This window comes from Pseudonaja textilis, chromosome 5 (assembly GCF_049901715.1).
Source record: "Pseudonaja textilis isolate UNSWEBS1 chromosome 5, rPseTex1.2, whole genome shotgun sequence".
Taxonomy (NCBI): domain Eukaryota; kingdom Metazoa; phylum Chordata; class Lepidosauria; order Squamata; family Elapidae; genus Pseudonaja; species Pseudonaja textilis.
The window spans coordinates 76,354,249-76,377,737 of NC_141994.1; the positions used below are offsets into that span (position 1 = coordinate 76,354,249).

Below are 23,489 nucleotides of genomic sequence, written 5' to 3' on the forward strand. Positions count from 1 at the left end.
ACCAAGCAGTGCACGGGGCCAAATTTCCTCCGAGACAGGTTATGCCTGTATCCCTTGAGTCACAGACAAATGCGACCATCTGGAAAATCTGCCTTGCTGATCAAGGGAAGGGTCAGATGGAATAGAGAGGTGGGTTGGCTTCCTTGGAGTGCGGACAGCAGAGCTTGTCCCTGGGTCCAAGGGCCACCACAGCTTTGCTGGCTAAGAGCTTTCTGAGAAAGGTCAAGCAGAGGGGCTGGGATCTGACTCAGCAGTTTCCTGCATCAACAAGATGTCCCGGGCAAGCTAGCATGGCAGGAGGAGGGTCCCACCTGGGCTGACTCACCTGGAGGCTTCTCTCACAATCCCATGACACCTCTGCTCAGAGGCCATGACCAGGAGCCCTTTTGCCTAGGAGGATCTCCCCACCACCACCTTTCCAACCCCGGCTGCCTCCCCCACCAGCTACGCAGCTTCTGTTATTGTCCCAAAGATTGCCCCCACCAGGACCGCCTCCCGGCCACAGTCTTCGGTGCCCTTCCTTGATTGACAGGTATCATCTGCCTGCGGGCCTTTCCTTTGATGCCCATCAGTTGCCTTCCCCAGTCCTTACAACGGGAAGCTGTAGTGCGGCTAAGAGGATTTGCCAGCTGGATGGGCGCCAAAGCCAAGCGCTCGGAAGGGCGGCCGGCACAAGGAGGAGCGGCTGGCAGGGAAGAGCTCTCTGCTCGGGTGGCACCTCCTGCAGCTCCCGCCTCCCGGCACCAGCAGTTCCTAATGAACTGGGTTAGGAGAGCCGGTGTGGCAGTCGAGGCTCCCTCGCCCTCCTCCCGGGGCGGCCGCGAGGGAAAGGTTGCGGCGGGGAGAGGGCGCGGCGCCTGCCTTCGTCAGAGCCCGGAGGAAAGAGAGGCAGCGTAAATCTAAGCACCCGATCCGAGGCACCGAGGCCAGCCTGCGGCTGGCGCACGTACCGAGGAGCCTCGGGCTGCCTTCGAGGCCGCAGCAGCGGAACGGCCTGGGCCGGCCCGGGGCAAGGTGCAGCCCGTGGGATCCCTCTCTGCGCCCGCTCCCCGGCGCTGCGGCGTGACAGACGCTCTCTAAAGGAGCCGAGTTTCCGTTTTATTTTGCCCTCGGTCTCCGCGCTGCAGCTGCGCCTCAGCCAGGCAGGTTTGCCGGTGCGAGCCTGGCACGGCCGCCGGTTCGTTCTTCCGAAAAGGCTCCCGGTTGTCCCGGCCATTCCGCGCAGAAGCCGCGGAGCCCGGCCGAGGGTCGCCCGAAGGCGGCGGCGGCGGCCGCCCCAGGCCTGACCGAGAGTGAGCCCCGCCTCGGCCTCGGCCGCCACGCCCCCTCGGGCTCCGCCCACTGGCTGCGGGGAACGGCTTCGGCGGGACGAAGGGCGCTCCCACCCCCTCTCTCTATGGTCGGAACCGCGGTGGCATCATCATCGCGCGCCGAGGCGGGAAATTCGAGGAGCGGCCCTCGGTTTCCTGGCCCCGCAGTCTCTGGCTGGCCCGCCGGAGGCTCCGGCTTTGGCGCGATGGCCCGGCGCGGAGAGTAAGCGCAATTCCGGCTCTGGCGGAGGCTCCCCCGGAGGAGGGGGAGGTTGATGCCCGTTTTCGAGGGCGATCTCTGGAAACGCCAAGCGGGGCTGGGAGCGGCAGTCTAGACGAGCATGTCGCGTGCGCCTGGGGCTGGGAGTGGGGGGGGAGAGCTTCGACGGGGGCTGCTCTGTTCAAGGTCTGAACCTTTCGTTTCCTTGGACTTTTTATGAGGGAGCGGCCTTTCCTGCATTACTTGCCTTTCAAACGGCCTCTATGCTCCTGGAGGTGCCTTTCTTACAGCCGTAGATTTTGTTTTGGGCCACTAATCGACCTCTTACGATCTGTTTCACAGCTCATCATCTTCAGGAAGTGACGATGAATTTGAAAAATGTAAGTATGTAAAAGTTAACCTGCAGAAGTAGAGAAAGTGCTTTTTTTGGAGTATGACTTTCAGTTCCGTTTTCCAAATCGTTAAAGAACAGTTGCTGGAACTGGGTGTGTCTAGTCTGATGAAAAGAAGGACTAGGGGTGACACGATAACAGTCTTCCAATATCTCAGGGGCTGCCCCAAAGAGGGGGTCAAGCTATTCTCCAAAGCCCCTGAGGGCAGGACAAGAAGCAATGAGTGGAAACAAATTAAGGAGAGAAGCAACTTAGAACTAAAGAGAAATTTCCTAACAGAACAATTAATCAAATGAATGAATGAATTCTTTATTGGCCAAGTGTGATAAGACACACAAGGAATTTGTCTTGGTACACCTCTCAATGTACATAGAAAGAATCAAGAATAATAAGGTACAACACTTAATATAGTCATAGGGTACATATAGGCAATCAAATCATACTAGAAAACAGTCAATATAAATCGTAAGGATACAAGTGGAACAACTTGCCTCCAGAAGTTGTAAATGCTCCAACACTGGATAGCCATTTGTCTGAAATGCTATAGGGTTTCCTGCCTAAGCAGGGGGTTGGACCAGAACAGGGGTCTCCAACCTTAAGCAACTTTAAGACTTGTGGACTTCAATTCCCAGAGTTCCTTGCTAAGGTTAGAGACCCTGGACTACAAGACCTCCAAGGTCCCTTCCAATTCTGTTATTCTATTCTATCCGCTTTCTACTACAGGTAGTCCTCAACGTATGACTACAATTGAGCCCAAAATTTCTGTTGCTAAATGAAACATTAAGTGAATTTTGCTCCATTTTACAACCTTTCTTGCCAAGGCTGTTGTGAATTACTACAGTTGTTAAGTTAGGAACATGACTGTTAAATGAATCTGGCTTCCCCATTGGCTTTGCTTGTAAGAAAGTTGCAAAATATCAGACCTGCTGCAACTTAAACCTCTAAAAAGAAACGATCCTTGGCTCCATTTGTTGAGAAAGATATAGTCAACTATGTTGCAGTAGTGCAAAGCCAGAACTGAAAATTGCACACCAAAATCCCTCACTTTCCCTTTCTCATTTGCCTCCCATTGCCCACTCCATGTAGCCAGTTGGGTTCAGGCCGGGTATTTTCATAACGGCCAGTTCCAGTACAGGATGGCATGCGGCTGGTATGCCAGGTGACCTTGAAGCAGCTTCCTAAATAGATAAGGGCACTTACTTTCTTTCCCCTCTTGCCTCCCCCTCTTAAATAGGAGTCAGTTGCTAAGCATCCAAATTTTGATCACATGACCGTGGGGATGCTGCGACAGTCATAAGTGTGAAAAACGGTCCTAAGTCACTTTCCAGTGCCATTGTAACGGTCACTAAATGAATTGTTTTAAGTCAAGGACTACCCGTATTCACTTCTGAAAAACCTTATAACACAGGTCTCTATGCTCTTTGGTGAGCATGGCTTAGATGAGGAGGGTCCAATGTTCTGTATAAATGCTATGTTTTTTTCTAGGTTTTTACCATTTAATCAGATCAAAATATTTTTAACCTATTAATGGAAAGTTGATTTTGTTAGTTATCTGGAGCATTTGTTCATAGATATTTAACTTGGGTTTTTTTTTTAAATTTTATTTAGAGAGGCTAAGAGAGAACAATATACACTGCTGAGAAACTGAATAACTTTTAAAATGTACACACAAACACATATCCCACCTTTATTATTTTTATAAATAACTAGAAGCAGCTAACATCTTCCTCCTCCTACTTTCCCACAGCAACAACCCTGTGAGGTGAGTTCGGCTGAGAGCGAGTGGCTGATCCAAGCTCACCTAACTGATTTTCATGGCTAAGGCAGGACTACAACTCACAAACTCCTCCTTTCTAGGCAGGTGCCTTAACCACTAGGCCAAACTGACTCCCTAAAATAATGAAAAATAATTGAGTAGGGGCATGTTATAATCTTTGTCATGTAATAACTGGTCTTTGCACTGTGTGACTAATGTCTTTCCTTGATCTCTCTGGCTCTGTTACGGTCCAAGTAGCCTCCTTGTGGCATTCTGCAGATAAGGAATCCAATATTGAAGATGCCAGTATGGGAATCAAAGTGATTGCAGATCAGTTAGGTCTGCAAAAAGAAGCGCTCTGTGCTGAGAATGCCAAGTGCCTTCAGTGACACAAAAGAGCTTATGCCTTGGTCGGAGTTGCCTCCTTTTCCTGTGTAAGAGATCAAGTCATGCTGGGGAAAGCACTGAGAAGGTCTCTGCACCTTAATTACTGGAAGGCTATACATAGACATATCTATATATATGGATCTTTGGTTGTTCGGGTTTTCTCCCACGTAAGATTCGAAGTATCTAGGCAACGTTTCGATGAAGTCTCATTCATCGTGAGTCTCACTCATGAGATGTGATGTCTCACTCATACATACATACACACATATTACAAATTATTCTAAAAATACGAGTTCCAGGTATACTTGTAATACTCTGACGATGTCAGCTGCCATTATGGAGATCTATGCCTTTATATATCATTAATCAATTTAGCCCTTGCACAGGTGATAGGCCCTTCCAACTGCCTCCCACCCATAATTAACCCTGTTTTTGCTTCAGTCATGTTAGTCAAAGGAGGGTTATCTCTTGTTGTTTCCTCTTGCCAGACCTAGCCTGGAATGCTTATCTCTAAGAAGTGAAGTTAATCTTCCAGCTATTGCAATTTGTTGCCTTGCTTGTGACCTTGTGGTCGGCCCGGCTCGTTCTTCATTATTCCTGTCCATTATAACTTGGGGCAGTTCTGCCAGGCTCCTCTGTATTTGAACAGTCCTGGCTGTGCCTTCATAGGATGAATCCACATGCCCAGGTGTGTGTGTTGGTTGGGGGGAGGGTGCGCCATCAATCCCTACTCCCCGATGGGAAGTGGTCTCTGCTCCTCCTGCAGGGTGTTTCCTGGTGTCTCAATGCTTGGTAGGCCGGTGGTAGTTCGATATGCCAATTGATAGAATTTCTATTGGAAAACTAGGCTTGTTTTAGTAGATGTCCTCCTTTAGTTATATCACGTGTAACCCCAGCCTCTTGAAAACTGAATGTGTGATTATGCTCCTGCATACGTGCCCACATCTGAAAGCGCTGTTCTTTGCGCCAGATGGCCAGTTCGTGTTCATGTACCCTTGTCTGTAGCCGCTTGGTTGTTTCCCCTATGTAATTGCTTGCACAGTTTAATAGGGTAGACTCTCATCGTAGTACACTGACAGCCAAAGCCAAGGAGCGGGCATATCTCTATCAGGTCTGCAAGCACAATGGTTATTCCATGGACTTCATCCGAAGGTGTACTACACCCAAGGCCTGGCAACCCATTGAAAGTGCCAGTGGAACAGCTACGTGGAGGGTGCTCCTGTATATACGGGGAGTATCTGAAACTGCTGCACGCATTTTCCTGGAGCATAGAGTCAAGGTGGCGCACAAACCAACCAAACTCTAAGAATAAGAGTGATGCGTTCAAAGGAAGCACTACCCAAGGAGGAGACATCTTCGGTGGTTTACCTCATCAACTGCAGTGACTGTGCAAGCAATTTCGTAGAGGAAACGGCCAAGCATCTACAGACAAGAGTACATGAACACAAACTGGCTGTCTGGCACAAAGAACAGCAAATAAAGCTGTTACTATGGATGGTGATATTGTGGAAGCTCACCAGGGAGTTGCCTGACGATGATGGGACAAACCAATACCTCTCCCAGTTCCACAGGACCCTACCACTGTTCTGATAGAAAAAACCAAGGTCAGTTGTATGACCACTATTCTATGTTGGGCTCTGGATGACTTGGGACAGATTCATGTCTATTGTAGTGGCCATGAACTCTTAGGTACCTCAGACTCCATGGCCAGGGAAGGCCATAACCCTGGGGAATTCCACCGTCAGCACAGAACAGACTCAAGAGAAGTTGCTATGCAGCAGCGGGGCTGGTACAACAGCAGTCCCAACTGGTCCCTCTTAGTGCCTAATTTAACAAATAGTGCCTTGCACATCTGGCAATCGGAGGAGCAGGCCCCCTGGCTGCTTCCCAAGTATCTCAGATGATTGCCGCCACCCCCATTGCCCTTCCCGGGGGTCCTGGCAGGTGTTGGACCCAGAACATCACTGGGCATATCGCAGGGAATGCCTCCCCTCCCAACCCAACCCGATTCTCTCCTGATAATGCTTGCCAAGTGTCAGGCACAAAGAATTAGGACTGTCTGTTAGATTTCAGGGTAGAGTGTCAGGGTTCCAAGGAACAAGCCCAACGCAATCAAAACTCTGAGGCTTGGGGTTTCCTCAGAGTATGAATTTATTAGGAATGTCATATTGGCACAGCTGGTGAAAACCTGACTTTGAAGGACCCGAGGTTTTCCCCACCCAAACTAAAACCCAAAGTCCATGCCCCCAGGTCAGACATCCGTCACATGGTCCAACCAGGTCACAGTCCCAGCTCCCGTTGATTTCAGTCCATGCCTTCCCAGCACCTGGTGAGAACCTCCTTGGTTCCCAGGAGAAAGAATTTTATTTTGGCGATGCATCCCCAGCTATCTCACCCCCCACCCACCCCCCATTCCCACAACTTCAACTGGACTTGCAGTGGCAGTCCTGAAGATGCTCCCCAAATGGCTTCAGGGCTGACCTAGAAGATTTCTTCAGGCATAAGAATCTGGTCAACTAAAGTTCAATAATAAATTGACACCAGAGAAGAGTCAGTGGCATTCAGGAGGGGTTGGACTTGGACCACTTATGGGAATAACCCTAACCTTTACCTCAATCTTCCAGCCAGGGCTCCCTAAATACTCGAGCCGCTTTTTTCAGTCTTAGGCATTCAGTGCCTCTAGTTCGTCAGGGATCACACCCACCCACCCACCCCCAATCTACCAGCCACACTGCCAACAGTCATTCCCCTCTCACCAGACTGCTGTGGCCAAAACTACAAGCCAATAACTAACCCCCACACACACCCTCACTGGTGGGAAATTAAAGTAGAATCTCACCGCCTGCTAAACGTTCTCCTACGACGACTAGTCCCCGTTGCAATTAAATCCATCCAGTTAAAGCCTCCTGGATGGTGACGATTGCTGATTAAAAGTTCATGCAGAAGGTGGTTCCCAGGGCCTTCCAGATCTCCCCCGGGGGAAAGGCAAGAAGGTTACCCAACGAAGTGGCAGGGGGAGCTGCGAGCACAGCCCCTCCCCGCCAAGCCACAGAGAGGCTGGACTGGCCCTGGCCCTGGCCCTGCCCCTCCCACAGCAGAGTCCCTCATTGCCCCACGATGCCCACGGCGGGAAAGGCAGCCCCTTCCAGCAGCGCCCGTCCTCCTTGCCCAGAGGCCTAGGTCCAGAGGGCCCTGTGTCCTTTGACACTGGCCTCTCCGCCGCACGGAACACTTTCTTTGGGAAACAGCTGGTCCGCACAGCTGGTGGCCCCACAATCCAGCTGCCAGTACCGGTTCCCACAGCCAGTTCTGCCTGCAACCCAGGAAGGGAATGGACACACAATTCTGGCTTGTATTTGGTGGGTTTCTCTGTATTAAACTTGGAAGCCACCCAGCGTCCCCTGTGTGAGATGGGTGGCCATATACTCCAAGGTGGCAGAGGGAGCAGGAACAGACCTGGCTGGGCTTGGGGAGGTCCTTTCAGAGCTACGTCCATCCGACGTCACCTTGAGGAAAGGAAGAGGAGAGGCTGCCTAGGAAACGGTCAGATGAGAGAGGCAGAAGCCCCGCCCCGCCCTCCCCAGACTTTGCTTGTCTGAAGGTTGCAAGGGGGGGGGATCACGCAAGCGCCTTGGACGCTTCGGCTGTCGTGAACACAGTCGCCAAGGCATCTCTATTTTGATCACGTGACCGGGGGGGGGAGGCCGCAACGCTTGTGTGAAGAACAGTCGTAAGTCACGACTTTTTCCAGTGCCATTGTAACTTTGAACAGCCACTAAACAAACTGTTGTAAGTCAAGGACTACCTGTATCTGTATCCTGGACTCGCATGTCTGAAAGGGCGCACTCCCTTTGACCGACCCTGGTTGCTTCTCCCGCTGCCTGCAAGTTTCCAATGGCCATCCCAGCACGCTCTTTCCAGGAGGAGTCCAGTGGCCTCCCCGTTAGGCCCGAAAGAGCCTGAAAGGGAAGTGAATTCTTAATTAAGTTTAATTTGCTTTTGGAGAGTTTAATCGTTTAAGGGAACTAACTTCTGTTCTGTTCTGTGGCTTGTTTTAGTTTTGTCTAGAATGAGAATCCCCAGATCTGCTTCATGTTGCACACCAAGGACAAGAAACAGCAGGTGTGTCTGAAATTTTGTACTTTACGTTGATTTGGACTTCCTGAAACATACTCAGTTTTAAACATTTTAAGATCTGATTGGACAAAGGGTGTGTAATTTATGCTTAGTAAACAAAATTTTAAAAGAGCCGTGTTAATTTCTACATGGTTTTTGCAATTACCTTAATAATTCTGTAATTTATGTATTTATTTGACCAACGTATATGGCCACACATCTCAGTGTGTGATTCTGAGTGGTTTACAGCAAAAACAGTTAAAAACAACAGCAACTGTTCAAAGAAAAAGTAGCCAAGTTTTAAGGGTGTTCTGGAAGGAAGGCTGGTAGATTAGGATCAGGCTAATCTAGGACCTTGCTGGTTAAGAATCAGGCAGGTTTGCTTTGGCTGTGCAGAGGACGTTCAGTGGGGTTCGCTCTGGAAGAGGCATCTTAGATAAGAAGGGGCCACCCTGCATGTCTGACCCTTTGAACTAGTAGCTGCCCCAGGAAAAATGCTCTTTCCTAGGAGCTTCAGCAGTGCCAGTTAAATAAATATTCCAACAAAATCAGTATTTCCCAGATTTCAGGAAAGGCAGAACCATCATCTTTAATCTTACCATGTTTCTTGTTCCAAAATCCAAGATGCCAAGGTTGCCACTTAGTAGAAGATTTCGTGCTCAGGGAGAGCATTGGGTTCATTAGGTGAATTCCTTGATCAGGAATTTAAAATATCATAAGTAATAGGAGAGCTTCTTGCTTCTCCAAAATTTCCTCTTAGCTTCCTTTTAAACAAACAAACAAAAGTGGGTTTCTCGGAGAAAGCGAGAACAGGTGTATGGGCAAGCCCAGTGGATGAGGACAAGGTGCTTGCCAGAAAAATACTTAGAAAATAATATTTGCAGCTCAGGGGTAAACTGAGTTGGGGTCCTTGGTGCTCTCTGAGCTTGGTTCCTTCCTTGCAAACATTTCATGATCCAACTATGTAGCATTGTCAGTGCTAGAAGGGAGCGGGGTTTGCCTTCTGTCTCTATATAGGTGGCTTCCCTTGTCCGTGTTGGTGGGAGTGGCCTTGGAGGTCCCTCAGTTAGACTCCTGTTTACTTGTTTGCCTGAGTTGCTTTCACGATTAGATTATTTTGTACGTCTTGATTGTTGGTGTAATATTATTAATCAAAGTTAATCTCTGCTCATTTGAATGTTGATTGCTGGTAAGGAAGTGGGTTTTTTTTTTTTTTTTGAGCTTTGGGGAACTCAGACAAATCAGCTATCAAGAGGCACATAGAGGTAAACAACAGTCTACATACCTTTCCAAAGAGACAGTCAAAAAACCATTTAATCACATTTATATAACCGCTCATCTCATCAGAAGTGACTCTGGATGGCAGACATAAATCAGACAAAACCACAATATAAAAACAATAATAAAACAGTAGACAATCTGTAGTAAAAAAAATTAAAAATCATGTATAAATTAGAATATGGAAACTGCAGTAGAGAGAGAAGTATAACTATACTATATAGTAGAGAGGTGATATTGTAATAATAATGAGAATTGAACAGTAGTATAGAAGTTACTCTAATATACTAATTTAGAAATAATGGCAATAAGATAAAATGTAGGATGGAGAGAATAGAAACCATTTGCATATAGATTTCTAAGTTTTTAAGGTACCTTGGATTTTTTTTTTAAAATAATAATAAAACTTCTCCCCAGCGGGAGATACAGCAACTCCCTGCCCGGGGCTTTTGTGGCTCTTGAGTTTCCCCCAAAAAGCCTGGCCTGGAGGAGCTCGCAGAAATGAGGTGTTTTGAATGGGAGGCTTCCCGCTTCCCCCGTGAGCCGCTTCTCCTGGATACTCCTCGAAGGGCCTCCGAGAGACGTGGCCACAGTAAAAGGTGCAAAAGAAAGCCCCCCTGGTGGCTCCATGGGAAGACCCAGGCCGCTCTGCTGAGAACAGCCCAGGAGGGTCTGTCTTTGCCCCGGCCAGAAGCCCTGAGGCTTCCTGGTTGTTCTCTCCCCCACCGCAAGGACCAACCAGGCCTGGTTCTTGTGAACGTTTTGAGATCAGTCAAAGTTGGTGGCAGAAAATGAAATAATAGTACATACACGACCATAGAACCAACTAAGAAATATTGGGGGAAATGAGGTATATTTATCACCGCCCTAACAAGGCCCTTTATATTGCAAGCACTGTTGATTCAGCTGATTTTCCAAAAAAAAACCCATCAAGGATTTTCCCAGGGGTTGCGGGAAAGAGATCTTTGACTTTGACTTTCATGAACTGTTTTCTATTTCTTTTGGTGATCACCCAAAAGTGCATGTGCTGTCCCAGCCAGTCTATGAGAATTGGATAGTTACTTAGGAATTATGAGCTGTCCCCTTAAGGGAAGGCATCATGGTAAATGTAGTTAAAAGTATCCTGGGAAATGTAGTTCATGTCACATCTGTAATCCGGATTGGTCACTAATTTAACCCTCCGTGGGTTGGGGGGGGCAGGGTTTCCACACTTCTGCCTGAACTCCCTAACTCATGGCAGCTGCTTTCTATCGCTACGAGATGGGTTAGGAGATCACCACCTTTTACTACAAGGCAGATATGCAAAGGATTGGTCATTAAAGAAGAACTTCATCACAAATGTGAGTTATGAGGATACCTGATGAACCAATAAATGTACTTTGTTATGGACGTCTTGTTGAGTGTATCTATCTGCATCTGCACAGCTTAAAAATCCACTACTGTGCAGAAGACAGAAAAACGCAAAAGTGCATGATGAGCCTCAGGCCAGTAATAGCCAGATAGGCTGTTTATTTCATATTTAATATTTAAAACTTCGTTACGAAGGTTAAAGTGAGACTTGCTTGCTTTTGTAAATTTAATCTCCATATCAGCTAAATGTTTTTAACAATGGAAAAGAAAAGTCAAGCAGACAGGATTTTAATTTCTTACAGCAGGGAAGGGAAGGGCACTCCCAGTTTGGAGCCCATTGAAAGAGGGGAGGCTGGTGTAGGAGAAGGACTGGCAGAGCCAGGAGGAAGGGTGAAAAGAGGGATTATCCTGGCTTGAAAGAGTGGTCCAGGAGGCCATCTGTGTCCAAACTGAACAGTCCTCTCTCGGGTGGGAAATATGGCACCATCTATCTCCAGTCTACAACACAGTCCTCTCCGCAGTTCCAAGAAGGCTCCACACCTATTTGCACTACTCAGGTGACCCTGAGGACACAAATAAACCTCCAAGTGGCCTCAACAACTCTAAAAAGAATGCAAATGACCAGCTGTCTGCAAGGAATATAGATCCTTCCATTCCCCACCATCCAATCAGAGCTGAAGAAGCTCCTTGGATGAGAAGCTAAATGTCTTCAAAGAAAAACCAGAAAGTCCAGTTGCCTCTTGAAAAAGCCCCTTTGGGGTTATCCTAGCATCACTAGGTAGCCAAAGGCAAAGTCCAAATGGCCACCCTCGACTCACCCTTATCTAACTAACCAAGCGCTGGCCATCATTTGAGAAGATTCCTGTCCCTAGGCTTTTAGCAATAAATCAGTGACACGTGGAACTTTTGTGCCTGACATCTGGCTTGTCATGAGCCCCAAGAGGTGACGGGCTGAGCGGCAAGAACAGAACAGAACAGAGTTGGGAGGGACTTTGGGGCCTCTTTCGGGTCCAAAAAGGGCCTGCCTGAGTTTAGCCCAGCAATGTAATAATGGACCGTATTGGGCTGCAGGGCCTGCTAACTTCCTGGGTGGGAAGGGGGGAGTTTTAAAAATCCTTATTTGCTTTCAGAGTTTAATTCTTAATCCTATTTTTTTTCTCTCACTTCTCTCCATCTGAAAAGTTCAAAGAATTTGTTTAGCTCTCCTGAAGATAAGTATGGATTTGCAGCAAAAGGCAAGTAAAGTCAACCCCCCCTTCCCCTTTTTAGGAGCTGGGCTTTGCAGTTTGTCTGCTTTTTTCTTTCCAAATTCTTAAAGGGGGCTAGAGTGCAGCAGCCCAATTTGGCACTGGACATCCCCTTTTGTGCAATCAGAAATGCCAACTGGAGAAGATTATAATTTTTAAATGCCTTCCTCGTCATTGTGACTGCTGTTGGATGGCACTCTTGTAGCCACGCTAAAGGGCCGCCATCTTTCAGTTAAGTTCCCTGGGAATAATGCTAAGCAACCTCTCGCCATGCCCTCCCTCGCCCTCTCCAGTAAGATTACCTAGGGGAAGGGTCTGCAGGCTACATTGTTTCTGAGGAAAAGACGCTGGCAGAATCTCCTTTGAGCTGTTCTCTGAGGTTGGCTGTTTTCTTGCATTACCCAAGCTAGGTAACCCCATCGGTGTTAGTAGCGGGGTGGGATTTGCCCTCTGGTTGTATACCAAAGGGGTTGTCCTGCCAGTGGGGATGTGGTGGTCTTAGAGATTCTTGGTTTGGACTGCTCACCGTTACCTTGTTTGGCAGTTCCTTGATTGGGGTGTTGTTTACCTCTTGACCGTTGGTGTCAGGGCTGCCCCTGATCAATCCCTAGGAAAGAAAATGCTTGACTCCATAGGTTCAGAGAAAAGGTACTTTTACTAGGGAAGAACTCCTTGCAGCAAAAGTCAGGCAAGGTCTGAAGCAAAGCGTGCGTGAAGAGAGAAATGGAAACTAACCCCAGAGCCCAGCCCAGCTGCCAGGCAACCAGAGTTCAGTCATTGGACAGGAAGATGTTTTGGGAATGTCTCTGGTCCAGGTGCATTGCTCCTCCAGGATGGTTGGCCTTGAAGATGTTAAACAACCGGAGCGAGCTGGCCATTCTGATTCCAGGCCTCCCCGTCGCTTCTCAGAAATCCCACTTTCTCCTCCTGCACGCTTCCCCTCCCAAATACCCATCGCTTCCTTCCCCCCCGGCCCATTTCCATGGCAGCTGGCAGCTAGCTTGAAAGAAAGTGAAGATGCAGGCTGACATTTGGTCTGATCTTAAGAGTCTCCTTGGTCACTGGCTGTTGCCGTGAGTTTGAAATAAATGAGACTCCATGATCAGGGGCTAAATAATTTTATGTAAAATGTATGCCCAGCTACTCATGATGCCAAGCTAACTATGCCTTACGTCATAAAACTGATCAGGGATTATGTGTGGAAGAGACACCACCAGGAAAGGCAGCATTGTAGGTAGACGGGGGAGTTGAGAAAAAACCTGAGGACAAGGCCATCAAAGTCCTGGCCCACGGGCTGGATGATGCATCACGCGCTGGCCATGCGTGCACCCAGTTTGGCAAAGGGGGGGAAAGCCCCGATGCGTCACGTGACGCTACCGTGACAACGCAAGTTTGGCACCCCTCCCTTAGGAGAAGGGAGCAGCCAGCCATTTCTGCCAAGAAGAACTCCTTCTCTGCTCTACCTACTTTATGAATATGCCCAATCTGCCATAGAAGACAAGCTTTTGGAGAAATGGGAGGCATGAAAGTTTAATAAATAATTTTTTGAGAATATTTAATTGCATTGGATGGAAACTCAGCAAGGAGAGAAGCAACCTAGAACTAAGGAGGAATTTCCTGACAGTGAGAACAATGAACCGGAGGAACAGAAGTTGCCTCCAGCAGTTGTGGAGGCTCCGACACTGGGAGACTTTAAGGTAGAGACTGGACGGCCATTCGCCTGAAGTGCTTTCCTGAAGGGCTTCCTGCCAGAGCAGGGGGCTGGACTGGAAGACCTCCAAGGCCCCTTCCAACTCTGTTCTTCTGTTCTATTGCAGATTCACGACCTCTCCGTGCAGCAAAAGCCTCCGATGTTGCTGGAAGGGCGGCTGCCTGCTCTGCTGGGTCTATTTTCTCCCCACTCTCGTGCAGTGACCCCGACAGTGAGGACGATCCCGTCTTTGTTGGAGGCCCCCCAGGGAACCCCTCCCACCCCCTGCCTCCTGCCTCTCCTTGGAGGGGCTCCGCTGCTTCCTGGGGGAGGCCAGGCTCTTCCCTCCTCCAGAGCCAGCGGCAGAGCTCAAGGGAGTCGGAGAGCTCCGATGAGGAGGTGGAAAGCCTTGTGGTTCGCATGAAGCGAAGGTTCTTCTTCCCTGAAGCCAGGAGGGCCGGGAGCCAGCAAGGCCCCCGTGGTAAGAGGTGGCCCTTTCCTGGGCTGATTCGAGCGTGGGGCTGGCTGGGCCAGGCATGCAGGACGGCTCTTGTAGGAGTTGGGGTTGATGTAGGTTGTTCAGGATCAGAAGCCATAAGCCCCTCAATAAGCTGTGCGCTGTTGTGGGAGCCGTTGCTCTTCCTGGACTCCTGTGGGAGCACGTGGGCCCAAGGAAATGCACCTCTGAGCTGGGGGGAGTACGCGTGCGGGTGGGGGGCCCTGGAATAACCAAGTCCTCGGTAGCATTGCTGGCATGGAAGAGGGGTGTGGCGTTGGGTCTTCCTGCTTCCAGCAATAGGCCAAAGGGAAGCTGTTTCCGTAGATGTCTGTGGAGTTTCTCAGTCGTCCAGGTCATGGTTGTCCCAAAGGTGCTTTTTTCAAGAGGTAAAGTCCAGTTGCTTCTTGAAAAGAGCCCCCGGGGGACGGTATCTGGAGAATTTCAAGTCACAGAAGGAGGGAGGGAGGGAGGTGTAAATCCAGCCCTTTTCAAGTCCACCCACCAGTGTTTCACCCACTTGGGCCATTTCGCAAATGACGATAAAGGCCCAGCTTCGTTACGATGCCTGTGGGCTTGTGCCGGCTGTTACAGCAAGTCTCTTCGTCCTGCTATGTAGGCAGAGCTGCTTCCATATTCCACTCTTGGTCTCCTGGCTTGGGGCTTGGGAACGGAAGAGCTGCCTGGAGTCCTTTGCCTTGGCCTCAAGTTCTCCTGAGCGGTTATTCCCGTCTGGTGAGCCAAGCCTGGTCAGGTTGATTGGCAGCTCCGTGCTGAGCATTCTCTTTGCCACTTGCAGAGGAGGGAGGCCTGGGGTCTTCCCTTGAAAGCCCAGCCACGGCTGCGAAGAGCAAGGGCAGCCTTCCCTCAGCAGCCAGGATCCCTGCTCCTGGCACACCGCCTTCCCCCGGGACTTCTAAGAGCAAGGCCCTCCTGGATATTACTCAGTCAGCTACTCGGATGCAAATGGGGTGAGTCTCTGCTGCTTCTTTACTATTCCTTTCAGAGTCCAAACAGCTGGCTGATTTTTCACACATCCATTAGGAGAAACATTTTTGCAGCGAGTGAATAAGACTTGCAAAGTGAGAATTTAGCACTGTTTGGACCTCGATCCTTCTAGGTATATTTGTTTCTCTGTTTATCAAATTTATATGCTGCTGAATAGTAATTGATTGGAAGTGATTCATGCTGGACAAAATGGAACCGCTGTGTTTTCAACTACAACAAATACAGTGCAATGCTACTTTCTGAATTTCGCAATAGGGTTCAAGATAGTGCCCAGTTACTCCCCAAAGACCCTCCCCAGCCTTCACCATCAGCAGGGAAGGCCAGCATCCTCTCTAAAGAGACAGGAGAATCATGGTGGGGAAGCAGCAGAGTCTGGCGTCTGATTTCCCCGGAGCCAAGACGTACGGATGCCTGGCTCTTCCAGTATTTCATTTTGACTACTAAAGGGCTCCCGATGTAACCGAGGACCCCCAGATTTCTCAATGGGTCTGCCTGGGGCAGGGCCCCTCCATACAGGACTAGTGGTGGAAGAACCTTGTCCCCAGCGCCACTCCGTCGTGCCTGGGTTGACTCGGAGCCCATACCATACATCCAGAGCCTTGCAACCCCAGAGTAGCGGACAAAGGGAAGGGCTCATATTTATACATTTCAGAGAGGAGGAGAAACTGATGCATGCATACATGGTCGGTCTCAGGTTACTTCCTGTCCTAATGATGGAATCGGTCTCAGGTTACTTCCTGTCCATCTGTTGTCCGCAGAGAACAGTTTGCACCTTGAGACTCAGGAGTGGGGGTGGGTTGCGCTGTCCCGATAGAACCTCACAGTGGGCCACAGCGAGTTAGGCATTGCACAGCCATTTTGCCTTATTTATCTGAAAACTGATTTTCGTCGCAGCACACAGCAAAAGAATTGTGCACAAGTGCCTTTAATATCCCAGTTTTGGCCTGATATTTCTGTTGCAATGTGTAATATTTGGAATACGGGGAGACCGAGAGAGCTGAGGGGAACGGAAGACGTCTCTGTGTGTACTGTAGTTAGAAGCAGGCCAGGGTTCCTTGGGCGAGATCTGAGGCTTCTCTGCTCAGGCAGTCATGGACGGATCTTGAAAGTTGCTTAACCGCGCCCAGTTCTTCAGGAGACGTTCCTTATTTTATTTGTGTTTTCAACCTCCTTTTCAAGATTAAGCATAGATTGGGGTGGGAAGCTCCCAGCTAAGTGATCTGAGGCAAGCCTTTTAAGGCCAGGGTGACCCTGTCCTGCCTCTCCAATGAGAACAGGAGGATCTCGGCTTTTCTCTTCCCAGGGGACCCTGCCGCGTCCAGGGCTGCTTCCTGCAGGAATTGTCAGACCCAGAATCCCAACTAGCAAAACATTTCCAGAGCCAAAAAGAAGGGCTGGCTCAAAGGCTGTATTCTTTTTACAATCATTCTATCTTTGAGGAGAAGGTAGGAAATTCGGGTTTTGCAAATTCAACTTGCAGCTACCCTTAACAAGGGCTCAACTTTGCCTGGCTCATCTTCGCAAGATCCTTGTTTCCCTTTCACCATGGTTTCCTCTCCTAAGCCCGGTGTCCTGAGCCAAAAATTCAAAATGGAAGCAGCATTTGTTCTAGTGCTGGGCTTTGACAGAAGACAGATGAGGAAATGCCTGGCTTCTGCCACCTGCCCAAGACCAGCCAGAAATTTCTCCTCCAGGGGGAGACAAGTGGGGAGAATTGGCTCCTCTCATCCAGGCTGGCCAGAACGGTCTGCTTGCAGTGTGGGGCCAGAATGGCCTGGGTGGCTCGAGGGGAGCTCAGTGCCAAGCAGCAGCAGTGGAGAATTCCACCTTGGCCCGGCAATTGGAGTCCCGCCTTGGCCCTGTGTCGGTGTCTGCTGCTTGCCTCCCACCCTTGTTCTGCAACAAGGAACGTTAAACTTTCACAGCAAAAGATGCTTACTCTGAGAGCTGAACCCAACTCTTATAACTTTGGACGTCTCTTGCTGCCTGTCGTTTCTCTTAGCTGCCCGAGAGAATGGAGATGATCTGGAATAAGAAGATGCAGAAGACCGCAGGGTGTTGTGTAACTGGCCAGCTGAAGAACCCAGAGATGCAGCGTTACGCCAAGATAATACTCTCAGAAAAAGTCTGTGATTCTGCAGGTGGGCCCTCTCGCCTTTCTGGCTAGAACAGGTGTAGTCACAGATGGCATGGATGCAAAGGCAAGTTCTCTTCTATAGAGGAGAAGATCTGTAGCTCCGGGTTGAAATGGGGGTGGGGGTCCTTGGTGCTCTCTGAGCTTGGTTGTTTTCTGGCAGTTTTCTTCCTTCCCCAAACTGTGTGCTGATGCTGTTCCCTAGTTTGGATTCTGCAAGGAAACAACCGAGCTCAGAGAGCACTAAGGACACCCCACCCACCCCCAACTCTCCTTTAGCACTCTGAGCTAGAAGGGGAGGGATACCACTTGCTAGGTTCAGTTATGAAAGATTTAAACAGGAGACACAATGGTAATGGAGAAAGAAAAGGGAAATATTCTCTTTTGTAAATCCAATATAAGTAAGTTATCCCAGTCAGTCTTTTGGTTTCTTATTTGTACATCCTTTTTTATTATTATTAAAACATCAGTCAGTTTCAATTTTATGTCCATCATGATAACTTTTTCCATATCATTATTGTGGCCTTTCATTTTTAAATCCACTTTCAGATCAGTCTCAGTCTTGTTTGGTAAATCTTGTTCATCTTCCATAATATTTTTTAAACACAGTCTATCTATAATAGCAGGCATGTAGTTCCTAAAATTAACCTCTGGATCCATTGTTCACATGTATTCCTTTCCCCACCCCCCAGTTTTATTTGCTTTACTACGTATAATACCGTATATAAAAAAATCCATTTCAATCAAACTGTGTGTTGTCTGGGTACAATTGTTTTTAGGCGGTCATATTAGGTGTTTACAATAACATTCATCACAATAACATTAATATGCAATAACAATAATATTTAGCTTATCCATTTTAACAGATTTCCATTTTAACATTTATCCTTTTTATGTCCCTATCTTTCTAGCTTCGGTTTTTATTGTCTAACCATTCATAAAATAAGCCCCATGTCAAAAAGTATTTAGTTTCTTCTTTGTCCTTAATAGTAAACATTAGTTTATCCATTTCTGCAAATTCTAGTATTTTCTTAATTGCATTGTCATCTGTTGGGATCTCATCACACTTCCACTGTTGAGCATATACAATTCTAGCTGCAATTAGTACATGTAAAATCAAATATATAGTCTCCTTATATTTTTCCAGCAGAACACCCAATAAAAATATTTCTGGTTTCTTGAATTTCTTGTTCACATATGTTCTTCGGTATCTCCCATGTTAAAGTATTTTGTTCCATTCTGTATTAGTAAATCCAATTTAAGTGGTCATCTCTTTTAATTGTAATCTTTAGATTTTCCTGGTTCCTTTTAATGGGTGTTCTTCAAAGTCTCATCCTATCATTAAAAAAAAAAAGAATCCAAAACAACAGCATTTTCCTATGGAAAGAATCCTTATAATTAAATTCTAAATCTTATTTCAAATCCATCTGGACCCTTAGTTATAATTTTTTTCAAAGTCAATGTTATAATCACCCTTTTGCTATTTATTCCAAAAAAAGAGAATGTTTTAAAAAGTCCTTAAATTTAAATATTTATATTTAAAACTTCTTTCATTAAGAATTAAAGGTAACTCATTTGACACTCTAAAACTTTGTTGCAAAGGTTCCTAATAACAAAACAATTAACAAGCAAGTTCCAAAACTTAATTAGAAAAGGAAGTATGTGATCCCTATGTCTCTAAAAGCATTGGCCACCATTTGAGCAGAGATGGCCTTCCCCCAGAGCTCTGAACCCCCTGGAGATGCCCGTCTTGTGGTTTCCTTGTGAGGAGCGACTTCCTGGAGCACTGGTGGGCGATCACAAGTCATCTTCATATTCCGGGTGGGATTACAAAGAGCCGGTCAACTTGCCAGCTCTTCGTTCTGCCGCAGTTATCCTTCAGTTCACCGTTTTTCACCCATAAATCCTATGGATAATTTAATTGGCAGGGTAGTGATAGCTGTCTCCAGCACCAGATAGATTGTGGAAGAATCAGGTGCTGCTCTTAGGAAGAGAGTTCCCCTTTGGAAGTTTCAGCCATGTTTTTCGTGTGAAATTGAAAACCATTCCTCTGATTTCTTATTGTCCAGGAATGGTAGTGGGGGGCAGGGAGGAGTGGTTTCAGATTTGCAGTTCTTACTTTAATACAATTTGGGCAGTTGCAGTGTCCAAACCATTTGGCTCTGTTCCCCTCCTCCCCCCGCCTCCAATATTCATACAAATTGGGCTTCCTGTGGGTTCTTCAGCAGCAACCAAGCAGTTGTCCTTCTAAATGAGGCAATTTTCAGCTCTTCTGCATTATTGGGAGCATCATGTAGCTTGATCATTTTTGTTCTTAATGGTGGCAAGAAATCAGGCCAACTGGAGGAAATTGACCGCTTGGTTAAATTATCGTTTCTCAGATTTAAACTGCAACGATATTCTCTGCTTTACCATTTGTATGAATAAAGATATTATATTTCTAGTTCTCCTGCCCACCTAGCAGTCAAAAACAGGCAACCGCGAGTAGATAAATAGGTACCACTTAGGTGGGAAGGTGTAACAGTGCTCTGTGCACCTCTAGCATATATCCATGCCGGCCACAGGATCTTCAGACAATGCTGGCTCTTTGGCTGTGAGACGGAAATGAACGCTCCCTCCCTAGAGTCGAACACAACTGGACAGGAGAAGCCTTTACTTTTTATTATAAGTTCACATATCCTATATGGTGGTTTTTAATTGTTCTTGGCTAAGTGTTCCGCTCCAGAATAAAGCATTAGCTGGAACATTATCGTAGGAGAAGTGGCGGGATCTGGCGGGGCGGAGTCAAAAGAGGAATCAGCCTCGAGTTGCCATGTAGCTACAAACTAAGCCCAACCTCTTGAATTCTGTTGACAGCATTAGTTGAGTAGATTCCTGTGCTGAGGCATGAGTAATAATAGATCAGTTTATTTGGGACTTCATGCGAGGTCCTGGTCTTCCATGCCTAACAAAGTTAACATTTTATCCTTCGTCTCAGAGCAAAGCACATGACATACAGACCTACAGACAAGTTTCATTGTTCTCTTGTTTCATGCCACGGTTAGATCGACTTCGGGATACTCTCATCCACGAACTGTGTCATGCAGCGACATGGTTGATCCACGGTGTTCGAGATGGGCACGGGCGATTCTGGAATTTATATGCCAAGAAGTCTGCTACGATTCATCCAGAGCTCCCAGTAGTCTCACGGTGCCACAACTATGAGATAAAATACAAGTTTACTTACGAATGCTTACAGTGCAAAAACACGTGAGTGGAGAATTTCCTTTCGCCTAGCAGTACTTTTTCTTTCTTTTTTTTAAATTCACAGATGCTGCCTCATCTGCCGTTTGGTTAAACCATTCTCCCAATAGTTCCACTCATCTGCTTTATTTAGCAGATGAATAAATTTAGATGGAGTCCATTTCAGTTTTATCATTTTGAAATATGATTCAATGTTTCAGAACGTATGCATTTTGCTTTTCTGAAACTGGGGTATCCTGGTCCTTTTCTTGCCTACCTACTGAAATGGTTAGAAGTGTTGGTAGGAGCTAAAGGGGGTTGAGATTGGGGGGTTTAGGTCCTGGGACACTCCAATCTCACACTCCCCCTTTAGATCCTGCCACACTTCTAACTTTGGAATTGGAGGCAGCTTAGGAGTCCAACCCACGAATTGATCCAGGAGATTATGGGCCTTATCTACAAGAGGCTCCACGTTGAACATGTCTTCTTTTTTTAATACTTGGCACAGCTGAGATACGATGTCATATGGGAAAGAGAATACTTGGAAAATTTCAAGGCAAAGACTTCACCTGAAGTCAGCAAACTGCTGGCAAGGGGGAATCCAAGAGAGAGCCACAAGTGTTGTCTGCAGTAGTTTTAAGGCTGAAGACCAGAGAATTCCATGAGGTGGCTTGCTCACTCCCCGGCTGCTTTTCCGCCCACCTGGTTCCTGCTTGTGGCACCCATCTGTCCATGCTCTGCATACTGTCCAGCCCTCCATAGTGCCCACTCTGGGCACCTGCCTGCTCACCTGTAGCTCTGGCCCACTGGCCTGCTTTGTTTGGGGCTCCCGCCTCTTCCCACGCCACAGTCGCTTAACCTGTGTGGTCCTGGGGTTATAGTAGCAGCTGGGACTGGTGGAATTGTCATCGCGAAGGGATGCGGTCATACGATGGAGATGGAAATTTTGGTCCCAACAGCTGTGTAACCTGAGGAAAACCTGTACACTGAAGTAGAATGTTATAGGAGGTTGTCTTAAGATAGTATTACGGTTATGTGAGCCTGAACCACGGTTCTTGGTTACAATCTGTATTTTCAAAATAGAATTGTGTATGGAGTTTTTGATAGCCATGAATTGTTTATGCTGGAGATGATAATAGTTTGCTCTCAGTCAAATAATAAACCTCTTTCCTGAAGCTTTCTGTCTTCAAAGACACCTCTTGTGTTTGCCTTTCAGAATTGGGCGCCATTCCAAATCCCTCGACACGCAGCGCTTTGTCTGCGCTCTTTGCAAGGGGCAGCTGGAGCTTCGCCAGCCCAAGCTCAAAGACGGCACCCCAGCCAAAGCCCCACTCGCTCCATTTGCAAAATATGTGAAGGAAAACTACAGTTCCGTGAAGCACTCTCAGCAGGGCCTGAGCCATGGAGCCATAATGAGGAAGCTCAGTGTGGACTTCGCCTCCCACTCTTGATTGAACAACTGGTGTGGCAGCTCCAGACCAATGCTTGCAAAATGAGGTTTCTGATATAGAGGAGGAGACAGAGGCCGATGGAAAACCATTGTCATAATTCAGCCTTTTAAATGTTCTTTGTATGTTTAAATATTACACATATTTAAATGTATTTGTATATGCTCATTTTCTCCTAGGGCTTCAAATCAAGCATATGTTATGAAATACTAATAAATTCTTTTTAGTTTCAAATGTGGATGTAAATATTGCTTTGGCTTTCCATAGTGATTATCCCCCGTATGTTAAATTCCATTAGCTCTAGCCTATTTCTGGAAATGCACAGTCTGCAGATTAGGTATTTTTCCCATCAAGACATCCACAACAGTATGAAAAACTAGAGGATTTGGACTTGGGCCCTGGACTGGATGGGTTTGGAAAGGGAGTCATACCACTAAGGCAGAACATCAGCAGATAGCCAGAATCTGCAAAGAGGAAGTCAGGAAAGCAAAGGCTCAGAACAAACAAAGACTAGCAACAAAAGTCAAAGATAATAATATTTCTTCCAACATATAAATAACGGAAAAAATCAAGGAAGCAGTCGGTCCACTAAGGAGAGAAGATGGCAAGGAAGTAACAGGCAACAGAGAGAAAGAGCTGCTTAACTCATTCTTTGCTTCGGTCTTCATGCAAAAACAAACTAGCTCAACCCACCAAAACATAACTAATAGACAGACCAGAAATAAAATAAACAAAAAAAATAGTAAGAGAACACCTGTCTGATCTTGAACACAAATCACTGGGGTCTGAACGCTTACATCCCAGAGTTTTAAAGGAGCTGGCAGAGGTCATCTCAGATCCACTGCACCATATCTTTCAAAAATCCTGGAGCACCGGGAACTACCAGAGGACTGGAAAAGAGCTGATGTGGTTCCCATCTTCAAAAGGAAAAAAAAAACAAACTCGGGGAACTACAGACCAGTCAGCCTAACATCAATACCCAGGAAGATACTGGAAAAGATGATAAAAAACAGATCTGCCAACATCTAGAAACAAATAAGATAATAGCAGTCAGCACAGGTTTGTTAAAAACAGATCATGCCAAACCAATCTTATTTCATTGTTCATCATAGTGACTTCTCCAATTTGATTAGATTTGCTTGTTTTAAGCACTCCTCAATTAAGGTCTCTGAGGCAGCTACTCAAGAGGTGAAACCCTCCAGCTGGTGCTTAACTAAATTTGCTGACCAGCATGTAATGGAATAACTTAAGAAAAGATTTGGTGAATGTCATATATATATATATAACAATCTATTCAGAAAGTCACTGGACCAAAAACGAGATGAGTCAGTGTAGCAAAATTAACTCTGGATAAATTATGTGGGGTTTTGGTTATTTTTTTTGATGCAAGTCAATCTCTCAAATCACAACACCAAACTGGCACTGTAGCATTGCT

General features: G+C 47.0%; 1 protein-coding gene across 1 annotated transcript; it reads left to right on the forward strand.

The window, feature by feature from the left end:
* The first annotated feature begins 1,381 nt into the window (after positions 1-1,381).
* On the forward strand, positions 1,382-22,288 carry GCNA (germ cell nuclear acidic peptidase). The gene is made up of 10 exons (XM_026721938.2): positions 1,382-1,533; positions 1,873-1,910; positions 8,124-8,187; positions 11,992-12,044; positions 13,874-14,227; positions 15,042-15,213; positions 16,554-16,695; positions 17,253-17,391; positions 20,429-20,633; positions 21,823-22,288. The coding sequence occupies exons 1-10, from the start codon at positions 1,397-1,399 to the stop codon at positions 22,055-22,057; spliced, it is 1,539 nt and encodes a 512-aa protein (XP_026577723.2). The 5' UTR covers positions 1,382-1,396; the 3' UTR covers positions 22,058-22,288.
* Positions 22,289-23,489: the final 1,201 nt, after the last annotated feature.